The sequence below is a fragment of the Hemitrygon akajei genome, chromosome 3, assembly GCF_048418815.1.
Source record: "Hemitrygon akajei chromosome 3, sHemAka1.3, whole genome shotgun sequence".
In the NCBI taxonomy this organism is placed as follows: Eukaryota; Metazoa; Chordata; class Chondrichthyes; order Myliobatiformes; family Dasyatidae; genus Hemitrygon; species Hemitrygon akajei.
The window spans coordinates 88431984-88451267 of NC_133126.1; the positions used below are offsets into that span (position 1 = coordinate 88431984).

The 19284-nt window shown below is 42.4% G+C and overlaps 2 protein-coding genes across 12 annotated transcripts in view; both read right to left on the bottom strand.

Annotated features, from left to right (window-relative positions):
- pacs2 (phosphofurin acidic cluster sorting protein 2) overlaps positions 1-15166 on the bottom strand; it is a 288404-nt gene extending 273238 nt beyond the window's left edge. For all 11 annotated transcript variants that reach the window (XM_073040292.1, XM_073040291.1, XM_073040290.1 and 8 more), the window contains exon 1: positions 14931-15166. In XM_073040292.1, the coding sequence (XP_072896393.1) occupies positions 14931-15046 (116 nt within the window). In that variant the 5' untranslated portion in view covers positions 15047-15166. The remainder of the gene's footprint in view (positions 1-14930) is intronic.
- Positions 1-19284, bottom strand: part of exd2 (exonuclease 3'-5' domain containing 2) — a 423296-nt gene that overhangs the window by 358301 nt on the left and 45711 nt on the right. The window lies entirely within an intron of this gene.

A 19284-nucleotide genomic window follows, 5' to 3' on the forward strand; every position in this document is an offset into this window, starting at 1 on the left:
TTCAGAGCTCTGCGGCCGGGTCCTAAGGTCCACCGCATTGAGACAGGTTGAATAAGGGACTTGAGCATCCGCGTTTTTTGGTATCCGCAAAGGGTCCTGGAACCAATCCCTCGCGGATAAGGAGGGCTGACTGTAGTACATTTCCAACAACAGGTAACATACAAACTCAGAACAGATTGCTCTTTGAACACAATAAAACAAGTCATTACTATAAGTCTAGTCACTGACATCCTGCAGACAAACATAGGTGGATCAGGTGGACTATATGGAAGATGTCGCCCAAGGTAACATTATCCACTGGTGCCATAGAAGGTGGCATACCAGTGAATATATTTCATTAAGAGTTTGAGTTCAGTGGATTTGGTATGGCACCAATGACTCTAGCAAATTTCTGCAAATGTGCAATGGAGAACATTCTCACTGGTTGCATCACAGCCTGGTATGGACTTCCAATGCACAGGATCCCAAGAGACTGCAGGAAGCTGGAGGCCAAGTTCCATCACAGGCACTAGCCTCAAGAAGGCTGCTTCCATCATGAAGGATCTCACTCTCCAGGCATCATCAGCTTACTGTTGGAATATGAATAATATGACTTTGAATAATATCAAAAGAACAACTCATGGGTAGTAAGATGAAGCAACTTCGATTAGTGTGACCAATCATAGCTCAGAAGGGAAAAAAATTGGTTTACCTTTAAATCTGTACCCAGATTCATTTCTGGACATCTTGTTCGTTAAAGATGAAAGCTGAACCTCACAATATCATGGCCCTTGTACCTCATTGTCTACTGCACTGCACTTTTTCTGCAACACTACATTCTGTATTCCGTTATTGTATTTCCTTTGTACTATTATAAATTCAAGTTCAATTATCATTTAACCACACATGAATATAGACGAACAAAGCAGCATTCCTCTGGGGCCAAGGTACAAAACGCATTACCAACAACACAGCACATAGCGCATATGGAATGATAGCAGAAAACGTACAATCACAAAAAAGTATAGTTCAAGTCCCTGAATGTCACGGCCTGTAGAATGATGGTGCATGGGATGTTGTCCTCATCTAGCTTGTTCTTCCACTGAGCAAACACTGGAGTGCAGGACCGAGCAAACACCCAGGCAGCACCAACGGAAGGGGCATAATGTTCTTGTTTTGAAATGATCTGTACAGTTGGCATGCAAACCTAATTTTCCACTGCACATGACAATAATAAACCAATTCCAAAGCTTGGTAGAAATTACAAGTGTTTGTCTCTTTCAAAGGCTTAACAGGCATTTTTTATATATTATTGAACCAATCAAAATTGCCATAGTATTTGACCTCATCTTCAAATTTGTCATCAAGTCACAACACTATCACTGTAAACCACACAGGCTTCAAATAAACACACCGTTCAATTTTAACCAAATAGTCCTATTCATTTACAACAAAGCCTTTTATAGAGATTAATGTAAGCAGAAATCCAAAAGAAAATAATTTGCTGAAAATTACGTTTAACAGAACAACAAAATCAGACATACTGTTTAAAATACTGAGATACAGATTACATTATTATTACAAAAAAGCAATTTCAAATCCAGCTTTCTCCTCAAACAAGCGATCAGAAATTGGTACTTGACTTCTTTAACATACTTGCATCAGTTTTCAAGCCTTGGCCAGTTATGATTTGTCAAGTCCAAGTCAAGTAAAAGTGAAAGCTGCTGCTCTATATTGGGGAAGGTGATAAAGAGACAAGTGAGCTAACCTTTCATGTCATATTTGATTAGTATGTTGATGCCCAATCTGTACAAAGACCATGATCCTTAATATATGTTTATATAAATAAAGCTGTACATAATGCTTTTAAGATTGTCAAGATATCATGTTGCAGAACTATTGCAGAATGTAAGATGGTGCTTCAGATTCCCTAGACAGTAGCAGAACGCAAGGGGGAAACAATCCTCAGACACATCAACAACAGCATTCTCCTTTGCTTAAAAAAACATGAGCAATGGTGGCAAGGTGGCATTAATTACTCAGTCTTAGAGATCCCACGGGACCAGACAGTGCAGATTAGCGTGACAGTTTCCCTTTCCTTAACGACATTAATGAACCAATTAACCATAAACTTCCACAATGTGGCTCTGATGTTCACCTTTCATCATCATCACCATTATGTGCTGTGTCGTATAACATAGGCAATCATGGTGACCGTGGCTGTTCTTGGCAAATTTTTATTATGGAAGTGTTTTGCCCTTACTTTCTTCTGGGCAGTGTCTTTACAAGACAGGTGAAACCATCCATTAACTAAACTGTTCAGAGACTGCCTGTCTGGCGTCCGTGGTGACATAAACAGGACTTGTGATATGCACCAGCTGCTCTTGCAGCCATCCACCACCTGCTATGGTAGGGGCGTATCTCTACCCCGCCACCAAGTTCGCCTTTAGGACATTACAAAATTAAAAGCCATTATTACTTTTGTCACAATAGGAGCACCTCATTTATACTTGCATTGTTCCATTCTATTTTACAATATTGTAGTATAGATTTACAATATTGTATAATATTTAAATATTTAAAGCCAAATATAGAACACTGCAGCTGCTAGTGACGAGTTATTCTGTTAGAGATGGTATCTATACCAAAACATTAAATAAGAAAACACAGCAACAAGGAACAAACTTGCAGACACAAGAGTCAGGAGCTATCAAACTTGTTATCGTAAATATACATCTAGCTTGCTCATACCTTACAGGGGAATATTCTGCCATGCTTACCTAACCAGTAGGCTATTCTAGCCACCATAATTAATGGCATTTGGGGATAGGTAGTAAATGCTTGACAGCAATACACATTTCATGAAGAGTGGAAAATAACACAGGATCGGCCCAAAGTGGCCGCTAATTCACAATGGGAAGTGTGAGATTTTATGCACAGAGACTTGAATTATTTGATTTATAAATGATTTGCAGTTTCTGGCAGTAGGACTGCTTCACTTAATGGCCTAACAGAGAAATCAAGTCACAGATATCCTTTCACATGCAAAAAATGCAAGGCAACCACCTACTCAACACCCTAAGCAAAATTTTTTTAAGATTCAAGAGGGTTACAGGGCAGATTCTGAAAAGGTCAGCATTTTAGCCACCAACATACTGAAGAATGACAGCCTACAGGAGGTAATTGGAAAAAGATTAAAATACAGTGCATTGTTGTCCCCTCCTCCATCTTCCAAAGTATTTCCTCCGGGATTGTTCCCACATAGATGAAAATGTGCTGAAGTTTTCTTAGTGCTCTGAAGAGGTCACAACATAAACCACATTCCAATGTCCAGATTTCAAAAGTGCCATTTTTACTGCAAATCCTGAGACAAGAAGACCAAAAAGATTCCCAATTGATTTTTCTGACCCGGATCTGGGCCGTACCTTCCAAATATCTGGACCTGACTTGCACTACCTTACTTTCCCTTTTCTATTTTCTAATTACGATTTATAATTTAAATTTTTATTATATTTACTTCGATTTGTACTTCAGGGAGCGCAAAGCGCAGAAACAAATATCACTGTGATGAGTGTATGCTCTAGTATCAATTGTTTGGTGACAATAAATTAAAGTATTCTATAAGCTGAAACATGAATGCTGCCACACGGCTCTGATCTCAAGCTAGTAATTTCAAGAAACACAGGTAACAAGGTACATTCCTGCTTGTGCACTTCAAGATTAATAGTTGACAGGCAGGATTAATAAAGAATTAAAATGGAAACATGGCCTGAATCACTTCCACCTGGATTGTAAATTTTCTCTGATTTTTGAAGCTGAGGTAGCTTATTTCAGCTCTTAACATTGACGCTGAAGGTTATTGCATATCAAGTCAAGTCAAGTCACTTTTATTGTCATTTCAACCATAATTGCTGGTACAGTACATAGTAAAAATGAGACAACGTTTTTCAGGACCATGGTGTTACATGACACAGTACAAAAACTAGACTGAACTACGTAAAAAAAAAACACGGAGAAAGCTACACTAGACTACAGACCTACACTGGACTGCATAAAGTGCACAAAAACAGTGCAGGCATTACAATAAATAATAAACAGGACAATAGGGCAAGGTGTCAGTCCAGGTTCTGGGTATTGAGGAGTCTGACAGCTTGGGGGAAGAAACTGTTACATAGTCTGGTCGTGAGAGCCCGAATGCTTCGGAGTCTTTTCCCAGAAGACAGGAGGGAGAAGAGATTGTATGAGGGGTGCATGGGGTCCTTCATAATGCTGTTTCCTTTGCGGATACAGCATTTAGTGTAAATGTCCATGATGGCGGGAAGAGAGACCCCGATGATCTTCTCAGCTGACCTCACTATCCGCTGCAGGGTCTTGAGATCTGAGATGGTGCAATTTCCAAACCAGGCAGTGATGCAGCTGCTCAGGATGCTCTCAATACAACCCCTGTAGAATGTGATGAGGATGGAGTGTGGGAGATGGACTTCCCTCAGCCTTCGCAGAAAGTAGAGACGCTGCTGGGCTTTCTTTGCTATGGAGCTGGTGTTGAGGGACCAGGTGAGATTCTCCGCCAGGTGAACACCAAGAAATTTGGTGCTCTTAACAATCTCTACCGAGGAGCCATCGATGTTCAGTGGGGAGTGGTCACTCCGTGCCTTCCTGAAGTCAACAACCATCTCTTTTGTTTCGTTCACATTAAGAGACAGGTTGTTGGCTCTGCACCAGTCCGTTAGCCACTGCACCTCCTCTCTGTAAGCTGACTCGTCGTTCTTGCTGATGAGACCCACCACAGTCGTGTCATTGGCAAACTTGATGATATAGTTCGAGCTGTGTGTTGCAGCACAGTCGTAGGTCAACAGAGTGAACAGCAGTGGACTGAGCACACAGCCCTGGGGCCCCCCGTGCTCAGTGTGATGGTGTTGGAGATGCTGCTCCCGATCTGGACTGACTGAGGTCTCCCAGTCAGGAAGTCTAGGATCCAGTTGCAGAGGGAGGTGTTCAGGCCCAGTAGGCTCAGCTTTCCAATCAGTTTCTGAGGGATGTTTGTGTTGAATGCTGAACTGAAGTCTACGAACAGCATCCGAAAATAAGTGTCTTTTTTGTCCAGGTGAGTTAGGGCCAGGTGGAGGGTGGTAGCAATGGCGTCATCTATTGAGCGGTTGGGACGGTACGCAAACTGCAGGGGGTCCAGTGAGGGGGGCAGCAGGGTCTTGATATGCCTCATGACGAGCCTCTCGAAACACTTCATGATGATGGATGTAACTGCAACGGGACGATAGTCATTTAGGCAGGACACTGAAGACTTATTCGGCACAGGGACAATGGTGGCGGCCTTGAAGCACGTTGGAACTTCTTGTTAGCAATATATTACATTCTGCAACAAGTGCTTTTAAAGTAACCACCTTTAAACAGTGTGAAGACAAAGGAAGTGAAACCTTATTGTATATATTGCATAACAGACAGCTTCTGTTTTTGGAATGTACTGTATGTCTCCATGTACAAAACGCCCCATGCAAGGAAAGTTTATTGAAACATAGAAAAGGGTTCAATTATTCTTCAAAACAGGCAGGCACTTTCAATTATCAAACATCCAAGTTTTGACTGCAAGTATTTGGGTAACAGCTCCAAATGATAACGTCTTTTTTAAAAAAAAATAAGCTATCTTGTACCAGATTTTTATAGCCAAACTACAGAAACGCAATATGTGGAACTGCACCTGATATATTCACTCTGACAGCAACTGCTAATTTGCATGCAGGTTTGTTGACAAGAGTGCAGAGTACTTCCTGTTAACTCATTTTGCTGCTGAATATATTTATGTCTTTATCTTGCATAGTTTACTTAAAAAGCAATAAAGGTTATGATACAACATTCTCAATTACTGTCTTAGGTCATGAGCAGTAACCTTGGTTCAGTGGTGGTAAAATTATTCAATGGTCTGTGGATTCAAATCTTCAGGACTTGAGGACAAATCAGATCAGAAGGTGCCATCCTTCAAAAGCAGCATGAAATTAATGTTTGACTGCCTTCTCTGATGGAGATAGAAAAACTCATGTAGCATTCAAAAGCAGGCTGGTTAAGACTTTGCCCTAGACTGCTGTCACTACAAAGGAATAAACTGTGTAATGCATTTTCATTCTTACATCCATAGCAATGTGTTAAGTAGGTTTCAATCACATTTCTTAAAACTAATAGCGCTGTGGCCACTCATGTGCCCTTCTGAGATGGTACACTACTACAATAATTGAGGGGCTTCCTCATCCAAATTGGCCCCTCCAAACCCTTGAGGTGGCTGCACCAAGCTTCACTGCGTCTCTCAGCACATACTGCTGCAGTCTTGAATGTGCCAGTCGGCAGCGTTTCACTACTGACATCTCAATGCATTGGAATGCCAACAGGTTTCAGGCAAAACAGCTAGTGCCTTTCACTGAGTTGATCTTCCAGGAGCACATGATGCCCATTGTGTGCTGTGTGTATCCCTGGATATAGATCAGAGAGTCCTTTGTCATGCAGCAGCTCAGGATGAACCGTAACACAGGTTCCATACCCTCTTTGTAAACCCACAGACCACAATAATCTGAACTACCATCTCGACCTCACTACTGTCCTCTTGGGGGCAGCTCGTGGTGGGAGTAATGGTCTGGGTATGCAGGAAGGATCTAACTGGGAGGGCCCATCTCAACGCTAGCCAGGCAAGGTCTTAGTGCATGTTGGTGAGATCTGGTAATGAGCCATTATGCCAGATGGCCTAGGCAGTCTGCTCAGGGAACCACCCCACTGTATCCATCGAGTCCTTCTCCTGCAGTGTCTGCAGGAGATTGTGTGCTGACCACTGCCTGATGGACTTCTTGTCAAAAGTATTGCCCTGGAAGAACTTTTCCATTAAGGACAGGTAGTATGGCAACATCCAGCTGGCTAGGATATTGCACAGCAATGGGGGCGAGATCCATCCTTCATAACAACAGGGACAGACAGAACCTTGGTGCCCACAAACTTCAATTCCACACACAGCGCGATGCAGCCACACACAAACTTATCATCAAGGGGAAGACAACATTGGGTATGATTTTGCCTCATTCTCCAGGGTATTTTGCAAAGTAACTACTGTGACTCACTCCACACTGGATCCCTAGATAAACCTGAACATGACCCAGGTAATTTCCAAGCTGGAGGAGAGGGAGACAGACCACACCTGCGCCAAGTAAAGCAAGCCTCATACTGCCTCACAACACCTCACACTGATGACCAGGTTCTTTCCTGTTATCGAGAGAGAGAGAGACAGAGTCCCCCCCACAGTTCCAATTTCTGTTATACCTTCCCAATCAGCTACAGCCAATTCTTGCTGCAGGCCTCAGCCCCTCCAAACCAGATCTCCAGCACCTTCAAGCAATCAGATCTGACACTGGATCAGTTGGGCCAGTTGCCAAAGAGCATGGCATCGCTCTTTGTGCAGTTCACTTTGGTCCCCGATGCCAACTCAGACGCTAATCAATCTGCGAACCGAACTCACATCTGAGCAGAAGGCAGAGAGGTCATCCATGTTCAGAGAGATTTTCACCTGGGATCCTCCACTGGAGGCAATTTCACCCTCCTATGCTCTTCCTGACAGCTTTGGCAAAGGGTTCTACACATCACACAAAGAAGACAAGGAAGAGTAGGTAACCTTGCCTGACTCCAGATTTGATGGGGAATCTATGTTTCCCACACATTGATTTGGTCTGCACTACAGATATCTGTGCAGAGCAGTTAAATACAATTCCTGATTTCCACCCCACCTCCGCCCCAACACCAGAGACCATTATGGAGAGCATGTTTGTCACATATGTGATATCCTGTCATAAGCTTTCTCCTCGCCCTAGCTGACCAGGCAGGCATCCACCACCCAACCCACCCCCATCCTGTAGGTAGGCAATAGTATTCCTGCATAGCACAAAGCTGTCAAAGATCTTTCTGCCAGGTACAGCTCTCCATTTCTTTCTGGACACCAGATCCAACCAGTTCCCCTCCACCACCATTCTCCTCCATCTGGTGGAACTTGTCCTCACTCTCAATTTCGCCTTTGGCTCCTCCCACTTCTTTCAAACACTCCCTTATCTACTTACCTACCCATCACCTCCTTCTGATGCTCTCCCCTTTTTCTTTCTTCCATGGCCTTCGGTCCTCTCCTATCAGATTCCCACTTCTTCAGCCCTGTCTCTCTTTCACCAATCAACTTCCCAGCTCTTTACCCACCCAGTTCACCTATCACCTTGTGTTTCTTCCTCCCCTCCCCCCCACCTTCTAACTGACTCCTCATCTTTCTTTCTTCAGACCTGATGAAGAGTCTTAGCGCAAAATGTCAACTATTTACTCTTTTCCATAGATGCTGCCTGGCCTGATGAGTTCCTCCAGCATTTTGTGTGTGTTACTTCAGGTCTTAAGCTGAAATGAAAACTGCTGAAAACACTCAACAGGTCAAGCAATATCTGCACAGAAGAGATATTACATGTTTTGGTCAACAACTTTTCATCAGAACTGATAAAAGGTTGTCAATCCAAAACACAATATTAATTCTAATCTCTCCATAGATGCTATAGACCAACTAAGTATTTACTCACGTGACCAAATAGCACTGGGATCAAGTTTGAAAGGATAGACAATCTTTCCTATTTGAAAGCCAATTAACATATAACTTACGTTTGACCTTTTATTCTCTATTAAAATTTCAAACTTTCACTCGCCACCAATCTGATATTCTTTCTCCTTCTGTCTAAAATTGCTTTGACCTAGAAAGCGCATTAATATTTGTCCACTGGAGAGCTCAGTTGGGTGTTCAATTGAATTCAACAGTTTAGATTTCCTATAGTAGAATGGCATTTGAAAGCATTATATGACATCCATACATAGTTAGAGGACCAATGGGGCAAGGTTTATTTTCCCTGACATTATGGATGGACCAGAAGCCATTTAAACTTTTTTTCTCCTACTAAGTTAAAAGGCAAGGAATGAAAAAAAATGTGCAACAAAGGTGTTAAAGCCATAAGCACTTTTATCTCTGATTTTATATCCAGTTTTCAGCCAAATCTAGCTCATTGATAGCACATGTCAAAACATTGCAAAGAAGATTGGCACTGTTATTAAGACACTTTTTTGAAATGTTAAAGCAAGAGCCCATCTGTCCTCTCAAGTGTGTGTAAAAGGCTCCACTGCACACTTTGAAGCACAACAGAGGAGCTCTTCCAGTTCGTCGACAATGTGTGTCATTACTTAACGTTATCATCACATGATCCTATTGTTACTTGTAGAAACTTGCTGCATGCAAACTGCTTCCTGCATTTTTCCACAGATCAAAGCTGGTGACAGTTCAAAACTAATTCTTCTTCTATGTACCACCCGATCAAGTCATCAGATCACTATCTAATGCAGTTTCTCTTTGCTTACCAGAATTAGAGTATGTCTAGATACTGCTCATAGATCTAAATATATATTAACAAATTATTCTGCCTTGTTTATTTAATAGATTTTGTAAGCACACGATCATACCCTCAGTTCTAATCAACAGCTCCAAAACTGAGCCTCTGTACCTCCCTCTACAATTGGATCCTCGACCTCCTCACCAGGAGACCAGTCAGTGTGGCTTGGAAATAACATCTCCTCCTTGTTAACAAACAATACAGGCACACCTTAAGGATGCATGCTTAGCCCACTGCTCTACTCTCTCTACATCCACGATTGTGTGGCTAGCTAATCACATTTCAAATGGTATCTATAAATTTGTCGATGACACGACTGTTATTGGCAGAATTTCAGATGGTGACGAGGAAGCATACAGGAGTGAGAAAGATCTGCTGATTGGTGTTGCAGCAACAACCTTGCACTCAACGTCAGGAAGACCAAGGAATTGATTGTGGACTTTAGGAGGGAGAAGTCAAGAGAACACACACCAGTTTTCATCAAAGGATCTGAAGTGGAAATGGTGAACAGTTTCAAGTTCCTGTGTGTCAACATCTCTGAGGATCTACCCTGGGCCCAACATATTTATGCAATTACAGAAAGGCACAACAGCGTCTATATTTCACTAGATGTTTGAGAATTGGTATGTCACCAAAGACACTTACAAATTTCAACAGATGTACCTTGCAGCGCATTCTAACTGGTTGCATCACCATCTGGTATCGAGGGGCTACTGCACAGAATTAGAAAAGCTGCAAAGTTGTAAACACATCGGGCTTCATCACAGGTACTAGCCTCCCCAGCATCCAGGACACCTTCAAAAGGCAATGCCTCAAGAAGGCAGTATCCATCATTAAGGACCCCATTCAACCAGGACATGCCCTCTTCTTATTGCTACCATCAAAGAGGAGGTACAGGAGCCTGAAGACACACTCCCAACATTTCAAGAACAGCTTTTTCCCCTCCACCATCAGATTTCTGAATTGACAATGAACCAATGAACACTAAGAGAGGGAGAGTTTTTCCCTCCCTTTTTGCACTATTTATCTTTTTAGAAATATTTCTTATTGTAATTTATAGTTTTTATTATTATGTACTGCAATGTGCTGCTGCCACAAAAGAACATATTTCATGACATATGACAGTGATATTAAACCTGGTTCTGATTCAGATCACATGATTTGAGGAGAAACATTCACCCAGCCTAAAAATAGGAAATTATGTACTAAATATTTGTAAATTAAAATCAATTCTTTCATCAGCACCATAACCGGGGCCTTCTTAAAAAAAAATAACAAAAACATTTAAATCATTGCAACCAAACCGGTCAACGTCCCAGCTCTGTATGTGCCGTGAATCCAATCTTTCTTCCTTATATTAATTAAAATCCATCTTAAAACTTGGACCCACAATCACTTGGGATTTAGCCACAAATGAGGTGCCATCATCACAAATGATCTCATCTGGCAATACTAGCAGCAGAAAAACAAAAGTATGCCATTCAGTTCAGAGTCCAATCTGTCATTTAGTTAGATAACGACTGCACTGTGCCTCCAGTCATATGAGATCCATGTCCAACACAAATCTTGACCTCATAGCCAAAAGCTCTAATTGGCCTAAAAATTTTCTGGCTGAATAAGAAATAGTTCTACAGAAAAAGCAAACAACTGAACAGAAAATACTACCTGGGAACAATACTTGTGAAATACAATAGATCTACAACTTTTGTAAACTTTATTGATTATGCAATCAGGCAAACTATGTTTAATCCAAGTGTTTATTAAATGCCATTACTTCAATTGCCTAACTCGGGACTGCAATGATGCTGCTACAACAAAAACCAAAACAAGTACACAAAAGTGTAATACACATTTGAGGTTTGAATGCTTAATTTCTCTTTGTAACCATCAACACAGCTACAAATTATTCTGCCAAAATTGACTGCATTGCTTAAAAGTTAAAAAACAGTTGCAAATGCTAATTACATTTAACACTATTGTCTGAAATTAAAATTAAATCAAGACAAAATGAAACGCAAGAACTATTACAGCTAAATACAGATTCTCGCCTTTTCAGCTTTTCCATCTACTGCAGAGGTTCTCAACATTTTTTATGCCATGGTCTCTTACTGACGGGTCCATGGATTCCAGGTCGGGAACCCCTCATCTACTGTGCCTTACAATTGTTGCTGCTGTTCCTTTCTGCGCCTTGTGACACATCAGGTGGCAACCCTGCTGTTTCTTTAGCTAACGGTGCCATTCTTAAGCAAGCTATCATAATTCAGATGATTATAAACCACCAACATTCTAATTAAACATCAATCCCTTATTAAAATACTGATTTGGCATTGACAGTTTCTCCATTTTCCTATATACATACAAGTGATGATATTTTTAGGATACCCAAAACATTAGAGACAAATCATTGATGCAACTTATTTACTACCAATTTATTAAAGAATATGAACATATATTTGAAAAACATTTCTCCAACTACTGTGCTGTATGACTATAGAAGCACTGATATATACAGTGGATTCCAGTTAATTGGGACACATTGGGACCAGTACATTTTGATCCAATTAAGAACCTGCCCCAATTAGCCAAAGTTTCATGGAAATAGTTTAAAAGATATTAAAAAAAGACAAACTATCATTCAACTGAGTAACGAGTTATGTATTTAAATGAAGTTCAAAACAAATTAGAACACTCCCAATACTACTACAGTACTATAAAATTGTGTATTAGTTCCCAATAGTTACCTACAGAGGAATTCATCCAGTGCACGCTGCATGTTCTTTTGATGAACTGTAAATGAACAAAACCAGTGCAGACACCTACTGTAGATAATTATTGTCTACATACAAAGCTTTCACTAATTCAATCCTCAAAATCTTCATTTTTATTGTAACATCCAAGATTATTTTCAATACCTTCAAATTCATTGGAGTTCCTAACTTGTTGAAGTACTGTAGTGAAATTGGTTCAATTACACTCGTGGTCATTTCTGGCATCTCCAAACCCGAATGCTTGAAATGGTAGAGAGCAAAACAGTTCTGAATTGTCTTACTACTTATTTCTCACCAACTATCTATGACAAAAATCACGGCTTTTTGAACACAAACACACGCAATCGAAGTTGTTTAAAAACTGTTTGCTTTAAGCACGGTATAGTGTCTAACGGCGACACATGTGTGCATAAGTGATACTAGTCAGAAACCGTTCAGCAACAGTCTCCTGTCCCAATTAAGCAGCTTAGTGTCTCAAATAAACAAAAGTAATCCTGATGTTTCCTTGATTAAGTTTTGTTCTTTAAGAGTTGTCCCAAATAAGCAATTGAATGATTAACTGATGGTCCAATTAACCAGAATGCACTGTATTGTATTTTTAAACAACTGCAAAGAATGTAGTAATTATAACCCTGTTTATTACTGAAATCTCAAATTGACTTCTTAGGTTAAACTGATTCAAATTCATTAAATTGATTAAAAATGATTCAAAATTAATTTAAAGTTGGGTAAACTTCAGTTGCAATCAAAATGCTTCTCTTTCCTTAAGAGACACAAAATACGGGGCAAGAAAAAAAACATCCCAAGTTGAACCTCATTTAATTCGGTGTTAGTAAAGAATTTCTCTCTGATCACTGTAATCAAACTAGACTCTTTAATAAAATTATTTTACAAATACTATCAAATACCTGATGGTTCAGCAAAATTTCCCAGTAAGCAAATTTCAAACAGACTCAGAAGGAATATGCTTGGTCTGCAGAATCAGCTGGTATCAATTGGCATTCATCTCTGCCTGCTTAATCTAAACAGATCAGATCACGTCTCCCAGGCTGGCTGTAGGATGATTGGGTCGTCTCTACCAATAACATGCCAACCATCTCACATAGATCTATTTGGTCCCAGTGGTCTTCTGCTGGATTCAACCTGATGATGATTGATATCTCATGATCTGCCTACTTGTGGAAGCCAAGCTCAGGTTTAGTTGGAATACCCCCAACACAGAAGATGAAAGATACACTATCATGGCAGCACCACACTGAAGAGCAACCAATGCTCTTTGGATCAATCCCCAGCTGAAGAGGTAACTGGCAGAAAAATAGTGAAAACCACATGGTGTGCAATTACTTGGCAGATTCTTCAAAAAACATCGACTATGCAAACAAAATACATCCAGTTATTTACTTTGCATTTTACAACACTGAACAAGGTTTCACTCCATTTAAATTACTTCCTTTGTGATAAAAACATGTGAGGTTCTTGCCAGTCACTCCTTCTTTTATCTGCCATAAACAATAGAATTTCAGATATACAAACAAGCACTGGATATCTGAGTATTCTAATGAATATCAGTCTTGTCTAAAACAGAGATTTTTGTGGTCATTTCTCACTTCCGATTTCATTACATCTGGTTTGTGAATAAACTGGTTCTCCACTTGCCTATAAGCATTTCATGATTATACACTACAGTTCAATATGTTGTACTTTGCCAAACACAAAAGTAAATCAGTTGGCTGCTGGTAAATATGTTACTCAATTGCTTCTAAATTTAAGGTGGTGGGGGAGGAGGAGGAAGAAATTCAATGGAACTGCTTAGCACAGATTGTTCACATACTCTCCCTTCAGCACTGCCTGCTCCACTTGTACATGGGTCAAGTATGCACTTCGTCCCTGTAACTAACATGTCAAATAGTCCTTTGTGGGAAAATAAACAATTGTAATTAAATACATAGGCAATTTTAAATAATAAAAATATTTACAATTACAGATTACAAACAGTACAATATTGTCTAAAACACCTGCAAAAACTGAAGCCTAGACCCATTTATGACAGGCGTTATGCAGCAAGATGACTGGACAGCAGTTACATTTTAAAAGCTTTCTAAAATAAACATCGTCATAATTAAATATTTCTATAAATCTGCAATGATCAAGAGGTCAAAGGCTCATTCTTCTTTGTACTCATTTTTAAAAGCAGCATCGCCTGTGGTATCCATAGCTTAAATCATCTAAACAATCATCGCCCCAATTTACAGGTTTCCCACGCTTCTGTCAAACCCGCAAAACTTTTCAAACAATGGGAATTTGATAAAAATGCATACACAAAAATAAGCATTTCAATATATCGTTCCCAATATTGAAGCTATTATCTCCTCTCAGTTACCCCCTTCTCTCCCATGCATCATTACGAGGCAGACCACAATCGTTGCCCCTTGGTGGTTCAGCGTCCCTATTTACGCCAGATATTTCTCGCCTCCGTCCCAGCCTTGTCACCCGCCACCGATCCCACCCTGTGTCATTTACTCTCTCTGCCTTTCTACCTCTCCGTCCTAATTCTGCAACCCTGCATCAGCCCTGACGGGCAATAATTCTGCCACACTGCTTGCACCCCCCACCCTCACCACATCTCAACCTTAACTTGAACTCAGACAAGTCCAGACGCCCCGATTGCAGCCCACTGCCACCTTTAATCGTCCACTGCTATGCCAGACGTGCCCGCAGCCCTTTTGCCTTGTACCTGGGTATACAGCTGGGCGAAGAGCCGTCTATCTCCCAGGTGGCAAAGAGGTTCATAGGCACGGGCTTGTTGAGTCCGGACGAACCAGTGAAACTGAGTCTCCCCTTCTCGGCCATGCTGCGTGTGTCAGTAGTCGGTGTACATACTACGATCGGGTACCGCTATCCCCAGCACCTCCTCCTATCTCGCAACCGCTCTCTCCGGTTCCTTCACCGCAGCGCCGGCCAGCCCACCGGAAACGCATCACCGACTGCGCGTTCCGGCAGCCCCCGCCCCCCGCGCGCGTCCCCGCAGCTGGAGCTGACGTCACCGGCTCGCTCACGCCCAAGCGGTGCGAGCGCGTGGTCCTGCTCCAGAGCGGTCGCCCCAAACTTTCCTCGGGCGTTCCTTGGCAAGCAGTCCTGGAGATTTCAGCCCAGAAGCTGGGCTACACTCCCCGGGGTGAGGGGCATGGTGACAGGGGAGGAAACAGGAGAAAATCTCCAGATGCTGGAAATTACACACAAAATGCTGGAGGAACTTAGCAGGCCGGGCAGCTTCTATGAAAAAGAGTGAACAGTTAACGTTTCCCGCTGCGATCCTTCATCAGGACTGGAAAAATGAGACAAGAAGGTAGAGGGGAGGGAGAAGTACAGGGTAGTAGGTGATAAGGAGGGGGGGTGAAGTAAAGAGCTGGGAAGTGGGCTGCTGAAAGAGATAAAGGGCTGGAGAAGGCAGCAGAGTCCAGTCATTCTCCCCCGCACAGTGCTGGGGAGAAGAGGGCGGTCGCGAAAAGGGAATACGGGGTGGGGGGGTGCAGTATAGAGCAGAGTTCTGAGGAAAGAAATGTGGTGTGGGGGGGGGGGACAGCAGAGTTTTCAGTGAAACACAGTCCTGAGGGAGGAGTGCATTATTATGAGAGGGCACACTCCTGAGGGAAGAGTGAGGACCAAAGGGAAATGTACAGTCCTGGGGGACATGTGGTTTTGAGTGCTGGAGGCTATTCAGTGAGGGAATGCATTAGTGGGTGAAGAGTACAATACTGAAATACTGCTGCATTGCCAGACGTGGGCATCTTTCTGCTGAGATACCCAAGTCCAAAGAAGAACAGGAGATTTCTTACCTGCTCATGTTTGGATCAATAAATGTAATTCAGTCTCCATCGCTAAAATAGATTGTTTGTTTATCACATTTCCCTTTATAGGTCTTTGGTAGAACATAAAACAGAAGAGTACAGCACAGAAACAGACCCTTTGGCTCAGAATGTTGTGCCAAACCAATGAAATTTGTAATCAAGTGGCCAACTAAATTAATCTCTTCTACCTACACAATTTCTATGTTCTTCTATTTTCCTCACATTTGTGTGCCTCATTAAACATCTCTTAAAAGTCCCTGATGTATCTGCCTCTACCACTACCCCGCATTCCAGCACCCACCACTCTGTGTAAAGAAACTTAACCCTCATATCTCCTTTGAAATTACCCCCTCTCACCTTAAATGCATGCCCTCTGGTATTAGACATTTCAACCCTGGAATAAAGATACTGTCTCTCTGCTCTATCTGTGCCTCTCACAATCTTATGAACCAATATCAGATCTCTCCTCAGCCTCTGCCACGCCCCAAGTTTGTCCAACCTCTTATGCACATGCCCTCTAATCCAGACAGCATCCCAGTAAACCTCTTCTGCTCCCTCTCTAGAGCCTTGATATCTTTCATATAATGGGGTGACCAGAACTGTTTACAACACTCCATAACTTCCTGACTTTTGAACTTAGTGCCTTAACTCATAAAAGCAAGCATGCCATACACCTTCATAACCAGCCTCTCAAACTGCCGTGCTGAGGGCACACTTAGTTTGGAGAACAATAACCTTATATTCTGTTTGGGTAGCCTCCAAACTAATGGCATGAACATCAATTTCCAGTAATGCTCCCCTTCACCTTTTCCCTCTCCCACCTTACCTCCTTGCCCACCCATCGCCTCCCTCTTGTGCACCTCTCCCCTTTTCTTTCTTCCATGACTTTCTGTCTCTTTCACTAATCAACTTCCCAGCTCTTTACTTCATCATTGCCCCTCCAGGTTTCATCTATCATCTTGTGTTTCTCTCTCCCCTCCCACCACCTTTTAAATATACTCCCTAGTTTTTTTCCTCAAGTCCTGCCTTAAACATCGACTGTAATCTTTTCCTGGATGCTGCCTGGCCTGCTGAGTTCCTCCTGCATTTTGTGTGTGTTGCTCTATCAAACTGTGTAGTCACTTTTACGGAGCTATGAACTTGGACCCCAAGATCCCTCTGCTTATCAACACTTATAAGGGTCTTGCCTTTAACAGTGTACTGTCTCTTTACATTTGACCTTCCAAGGAGCATCACTTCACATTTGGCTGGGTTAAACTCTTTCTGCCATTTCTGCATCCGTATCTACAACTGATCTATATCCCGCTGTTTGTCAGTCTTCGATGCTATCCACAACACCATCAATTTTTGTAACATCAGCAAACTTACTAACTCACCCATTTTCATTTTCGTCCAGGTCACTTGTATACATCACAGTCAGCAGAGGTCCAGTACAGACACTTGCGGAACACCACTATTATCAGACCTCCAGATAGAACAAATCCCTTCGACCACTACCCTCACTCTTCTATAGGCAAGACAGCTCTGAATCCATATGGCCAAATGGTCATTAACGTAAACAACTAACACACCCAAGGATGTGGTGAGGGCAGCCCACAAGTCACCACACGTTCCAGCGCCAACACAGCATTCCCACAATGCTCGGCAGAACAACACCGAACACAACAAAACAGGACATACCAAACAACAAAGCAATGATAGTGAAACAAGTTCCGTTCTTCCCTCCCTCCCACACACCCACCCAAACACAGACACAGTCCTCTAATGCCAGGACAGGCCACCTCCTTCATCCTCAGGTGTATAAAATAATGAGTGGCACTGATCATATGGATAGCCCGAGGGTCTTTCCCAGGGCTAAAGTGGCTAACACGAGTGGGCATAGTTTTAAAGTGCTTGAAAATAGGTAAAAGGGGATGTCAGAGGTAAGTTTTACCACACAGAGTGGTGGGTGCATCGAATGCACTGCCAGCTAAGGTGGTAGAGGTGGATACAGTAGGGTCTTTTAAGAGACTCTTAGGTAGGTACCTGGAGCTTTAAAAAAATAGAGGGCTATGCAGTAGGAAAATTCTAAGCAGCTTCTAGAGTAGGCTACCCGGTTGGCACAACATTGTGGGCCAAAAGGCCTGTAATGTTCTGTAGATTTTCTGTGTTCTATGTCTCCAGTGGACTTGTGGATATACAGACACTGGGTCCCAATTTACCCAACAGATCTACAGAGATTCGGGCAACCAGTCTCCAGCCATCAGGCCTTGAATTCTGGACTTCTGATCAATCTTCAGGCTTCAATCTAGACCTCTGCTCAACCTTCAGGCTTCAAGCCAGACCTCTAATCAACCTTTGATCTTTGATCCAGACTTCCAATCAACCTCTGTGCTTCCACTTGGATCTGAGGACAGCAGACCATAGAATAAAGAGGAGGAGATGGGGAACAAAATGAAAGATGAATATGTGGGTAGATTGTGAGGGTGGACAGGGTAAAGTGAAAAAGATAACAGACCCCAGGGATAAGAGGGTAGGGAGCTTGCCAAGGGGAGTAGTTGTCAGAGAAATCAATTTTGATGCCATCAGCTTGGAGACTACAAGAGGGAATATTTGATGTTTGCTTCTCAAATTTGCATCTTCCTCAGCCACTGAAAGGGCTCAGCTCATTTGTGTTCACTCCCATCCAGGCCGGAGGGACTGCCTTCATATGTGCTGTGCAATTCCTTTTTTTTCCTCTCCCCCCTCTCTCTCTGTGTGGTGAACTACATATACCTGTCTGGACACGCCCCCCCGCTGACTGCTCCTGTGGCTCCTCCCACGGACCCCGGTATAAAGGCGATTGGAGACACAGCCCCGGCCTCAGTCTCCAGGATGTAGTGTGGTGGTCATTTGCTGGCCTCACGTCTCCGAGAGTTATTGATGGTGCATCACTCTGGTCTGATGACATCAATATCAATTTATCTAACTTGCTGCAACCACTCCTTTTGTTCCCCTTCCCTGCATTTTTCCTTATTCCTGTGGCACCATTATCCCTTTTCCTTTCTCTCCCCTACCATTGCCCTCACCCTCACAACCTGTCCATCACCTTTAGCTTTCTCCCTCTAGTTCTGCATCTCCTTCCCTTTATTCCATGGTTTACCATCCTCTCCTATTAGATTCCTCCTTCTTCAGCCCTTTGCCTCTTCTACCTATCACCTCCCAACTTCCCCCATTGTTCCGTTTCTCCACTTCCTCACCTGGATTCACCTGTCACCTGCC